This window comes from Vairimorpha necatrix, chromosome 2 (assembly GCF_036630325.1).
Source record: "Vairimorpha necatrix chromosome 2, complete sequence".
Lineage (NCBI taxonomy): Eukaryota > Fungi > Microsporidia > Nosematidae > Vairimorpha > Vairimorpha necatrix.
Window position 1 is genome coordinate 740,795 of NC_088817.1, and position 5,384 is coordinate 746,178.

The 5,384-nt window shown below is 33.3% G+C and overlaps 1 protein-coding gene across 1 annotated transcript; it reads left to right on the plus strand.

The window, feature by feature from the left end:
• Positions 1 to 4,291: 4,291 nt before the first annotated feature.
• On the plus strand, positions 4,292 to 5,026 carry VNE69_02173 (phosphodiesterase; the record flags this gene model as incomplete). Its single annotated transcript, XM_065472724.1, has 3 exons — positions 4,292 to 4,562; positions 4,610 to 4,729; positions 4,800 to 5,026. The coding sequence occupies 3 exons, from the start codon at positions 4,292 to 4,294 to the stop codon at positions 5,024 to 5,026; spliced, it is 618 nt and encodes a 205-aa protein (XP_065328796.1).
• Positions 5,027 to 5,384: the final 358 nt, after the last annotated feature.

Genomic DNA, 5,384 nt, shown 5'->3' on the forward strand with positions numbered 1-5,384 from the left:
TTTTCTTTGAAAATATTCTTCTGTTTGTAAGTTGTGGGGATACGTCATTAATTAATTGAATGGCAGCCGATATTCATGAGTATTTTGTCTTTAATTTTGGCCCCAACATAACAGTATTAAGAACAACAAAGGCCCGAAATGTTTAGTTTACCGAATTGAGCTATTATAATTGCATTTATGAAGAAAGGAAAAAAAGAAATTTTAAAGGAAAAAGAGTAAAAAGGCTTGGAGATTTATTAATGGTCGAGGAAACATAATTCAACCATAAAAAATTGATTTTGTTTGGTTATGATTATGAAAAAGGTTGTCAAAAGGACGTTACTTATAACAGAAAATCTGAAAAAATATTTTAAAGATTAAAAATGAAGAGAACATAAGCATCAAGAATTAACACACTAAATTTAATTCCAGAATTTTTAGTAATCGTGTACAAAATAAATCTTTAATGTGATAGATTCATTTTCCAATTTTATACGATTCTAGACTGTATACTTTTTTACTAAAATCTTATTTCTAAAAACGATATGAAAAAAACAAAATTAGATACAAAAAATATTCTAAGAAAAAATTTAACTCATAAAACCTTTTAAATTTAAATATAATTATGGTTTTTTATAAATAAAAATACCTTAGTGCTTAAATTATAAAAGGTTTTGTTCTTTTAATATACGGAGAAGTGTTTTATTTATATAAAAACTTTTGTGAGTTGAATTTTAGCTTCGGTAGATATTTGTAACACATCTTGTCCCAGTATTGCTCATATTATTTAACTCTTCGCAGACTTTGGCTTCATAAGTATATCTGTTTTTCAACTCAGAATTTTCAGCTTTATTCCCCTTTGCCGACACCATCTAATTAACGGTCACCGTATTCGCTAGTATGCTTACAGCTCTAACACTTTTTTTTCTCTTGCATCCTCTTGATCGCATACTCGTCTTTATCATAAAAAATATATGAATTCTATAGTCGTTCCAGCATTATATACTGGATGTATGTTTTAAGGTAGGGTTGGATTTTCAGCTTTCTGCTGTACTTTATGCGATATTTGGTCACCACTTCATCTTATGTCTCTACATAAGAAACTTTTCATGTGCAAAATTTATGTATTAGTCAATTTCATTTGCAAATAAGTCATATTTGCTTAGTTTTTTATTCTCGACAATGTTAAGTCGATTCTTATTGGTTATACCAACTAAACCTTTCTTATTTCATTTTTTGTTTTATCAAACGGCATCATATTAGGCCCATTATGGGTCTCTTCTTTATTGATTTTATAGTATCTATTTTTATTTCCGCTCGATCATTTTCCTTAATTCCGCAAACCACGTGTCCATGTATTTCCTTGCTGATCTGAAACCCAAATTAAATACATACTATTAGATATATGCATCTAACTACCTAGTTGTGTCTTTTTACATAATCAAGCCAACGTTTAATCACACTTTGTAGCTAAATTCACCACGGGGTTCTTATGAGATCCACAATGAGAACTTTGTCCCCATTGTTCATAAATAGTATTTCTATTTTCTTGCAACATCAAATTACTTTGTATCGAGCATGATTGTTTTCCCCGTCTAACTAGGTAGAAGAGTTTTTAATGTTTACTAAATCATTGTACCTAGCTTTAAACAACTTTCCATGGTTTGTCCTTATGTTAATTTTGTTGTAAAGCGCTTCTTTTAGGGATTTTATTAGCATCTTCTGGGTTATATCTTCTACAAGCTAAGCCTAATCCTAAACATCGATACTTGTAAAGAAGTGTGATTTGCTCTCTTCCTCTACTTTAATTATCGCTGCCGTCGAATTAAGCTATTTATAGACCATCTAATGTTTTGAAAATATTCAAAAACATACTTTCGCTTCTATCTTCGATACTTATGAGGCCTCTACTCATTTCGGATTAGGTATGTATAGTCTTTCCTTGCAGACTGGCTGTAGATGAACCTGGTATTTGATAAGTACCTGTTGGATATCAAAATTTATACTTTTGAAATCTATTGGTTCTAATTTTAATAATCCTACATGATATTTTATTATTGATATTGCATGGCTAGAGCTCGAAACATATTCATACCTTTTAAATGAGTCTTGCTTAGTTTTTAAACCCTCTGTAGGATCTTATTCCTTACTTTTTCAAAAGTCTCTCTTTTGACAGCACTAGAGGCATCCACTGTTATTCCAAGGTATTTGTATCCTTGAAGCCTTCTAGTACTAACACATCTTCGCTACAATCAATACAGTTAGTCGCAGACTTACTCCTGTTCATTTCTAGACCTACAGCTTAAAAAACCTTTTGTGTTTCCTCATTCTTCAGTTTTAAAACGACATCGTTCTCTGCGAGGAGCTAAAGATCATCAATAAATAGAAGATGGTTTGTTCATAGACACTTTCGTGAATCTGTATTCCTACTTTTGGGTAAGTTGAATTCGGTTTCCTGCTCAACACGTTCATACATAGCACAACAAAAGCCGCGACAAGGAACCCCCTTGTAATATGCCTCTTTCATTCTTCTTATTCAGTATCGTTTTTGATACTCATGTTATCTCAACGTGCCACCTTTTAACGGTGGATTCTAAGAATATACTTATCCATTGAGGGAAATTAAACTTGCTTATACATGTTAATAGATAAGAATGGTCTACGGAGTAATAGGCTTTTGTTACATCTATTTACATGGTCTTCAGCTTGTTTATATGCTCCTCATTGACTGATATATTAATCAGGCTTGTTCTTACACTCCTTGGACTTGTCTAACTGTCCCTGGTTAATTCTCTGCGAGTAGCCTCTACTTTCTACAATTAGCTGCATTATTTTCGCCGTGCAATATGTTGAAAGCTTGTAGAGGTTCGACATACTGGTAATAGGCCTTAAGTCATTATTACTAATGGGGGTACCTTTGGGTATAAAATAAGTAATCTCCTTGTAGAACCAAGCTTCAGGTTCTTTACCATCCATGCATACTTCCTTAACAATCTTGTAAAGGAATGGGCGTAGAGCTTCACATTTCTTATAAAGAAATTGAAGATTTCATCACAGTCTGCAGCCTTCAAATTCTGTAAATATTTAATAATATCTACAAATTTTTGCAAGGTTGGAAATGATCTGATCTTGGCTATCAGGAATGTACTCTGGAGAAACATCTCTAGACTATTACAGTCTTCGGATTGCTTTTTCTGATTCCACATCTTAGACTAGAATGAACTAATATCTTCTTTGCTTACATTATGAGTAACTTCATTGGCACACTTGAGTTTTCTATAGAAATTGCTTCTATTTAGCTCAAAATTCTGAAATAAGCCCCTATAACTCTGCGTCGGTCTGCGACCTCTATCTTCCTTGAGTATATGGCTTTCCTCAAGTTGAGTATAGCATTAGCTTCAGAAGTATCTCGGTGTAAACATGCAAGCATGTTGAGTTTACGCATTACCTTCTTGAATTCACGATTTCCTCATTTGAGAGTTTATCAAAAGCCCTGGCCTTTTTGATAAGCACTACATTGTCTTCAATCTCAGTAATTTTTTTCAAAATTCTTACCTTTTAAGAGAAGGTTTGGGCTTCTTACTGGCCATTTCCTAATATCAGATCTGCGCAGCTTGCAGTATCTTTGCCATCTGGTACATTTATGAGGGGAGGAGATCTAACGTGACTATCAACCGCCTTGACTGTGGCATCAAGTTTCAACAGTTCAAAATTCAAGGCAGATATTTATCTCGTTCTTTCTACCTGGTCCACACATGTGTTCTACATATAACTAAGTTTCTCCAATAATCGTTTTTGTACTTTTAGGACGAGCTCTGGTTCGAAGAGACTAACCCCTTCTTTCGAGTGAGTTTCGGCCTTTCGTCTTCTGGTTGGATTCTCTGAGAATTCCTGGGCCGTCATTTGTCTACCGCTATTACTAGTGAGCGCTTTCTTCGCTCTGCCCTTAAATTCTAGTGAACTCATGTTAGACCTAATTTTTTCACAGAGGAACTCGGTAGCTTTATTCCACCGTCCTCTTGGCATTCTACCAAATCTATTTATAATTGATAGAAATACTCTTTGAAGCCCATCTTCTTCATTCGCTTCGGTACTCATAAGTACTGCTACAAGAGTCTAAGCAAATTGAATGTGCACACTAGTGTGTTCTTGCCCCTGTTCTTTTTCAGATGTGTTTATTTCGCTCCTTACCACTTCGGGGGTTGATTTGTTATTTTTTTGGTTTTTTCCTCCTGCTCTGTCATTACCCTCTTTTTGCTATATAATCAACGCATAAATTTAAAATTAATTTTATACCCCCACTTTTTTAAATATGACGAGAATGAAGACTAGAGAAGAAAAGGAACAGTTAAAAGTGCTGTTTTTGTGTTATAATTCCATCTTGGATAATCATGAGATAATTCAGTTATCTTATGATATTTTAAGTAAGGAATGTGATTTTGATCAAAATGATCTGCACAATTTCTTGGAAGCAGCAATAAGTTCATATAATGATATTCCCTATCATAATGCTACCCATGGGTTCAATGCATTATATAATTCGAATATCTTATTCATAGACCAAAAATTGAACGAAAAGTTAGGTTTATCTTTTTGATTTGCTGCCTATTGCATGACATAGACCATCCAGGGTTCGATTCCCGTGGGCATAATAAATTTGATTTAGAAAATCTCCATGTGGATTTTATAAAGAAATTACTGTCTGAATTTTTACCCGGGCATTTGACAGAGGAAAATATGAATTTAATAAGTGAATTAATCTTATCTACAAATTTAATCATATAATGTACTGCTTGACGCTTTTAAAAATAAATATATAGGTCGGAATATTAATGGCGTCAAAAAACTAAATATTATTGATTTCAAAATGTTGATAAAAATAGCAGACATAGGTGCATCTTATAAAAAGTTCGATGATTTCATGTGTGGAAGCAGAAAGCTCGAGAAAGAAATTCGCGGCACGTGCATAGGAGGCGCTAGAAAAAAGGCAGAACAAGATGCAATTCATCTTAAATTATTCCTTACCACTAGCAGAGGTGTTTTCTAAAGATTTTAAATTTTTGTATGTAACTGCCATCGAAAAACAAAAAGAATACAATAACAAAAACTTCTTTTAGAATAAGGCTATTTGTCTGTAATAACAGAACAAATATTTTGGCTTTTACAAGCGAATTATACGTGTTTGCCGGGAGTCTATTTTTCAAACCTCCTTTGTTAAATAGGAAATGGGTCAAGAGAAGATATAAAACACCAATATATATCATTTCTTAAGTGATGTAACAATGAAAATTTTAGTTGTTTCGTAACACAGAGGAAGTACCTCTGAGTGTACAGATTTATACTGGACTTGACGGCCCTTTATTTTATTATGTTATTTAGCACTTTTTTCGTGCTGATAATGTCTC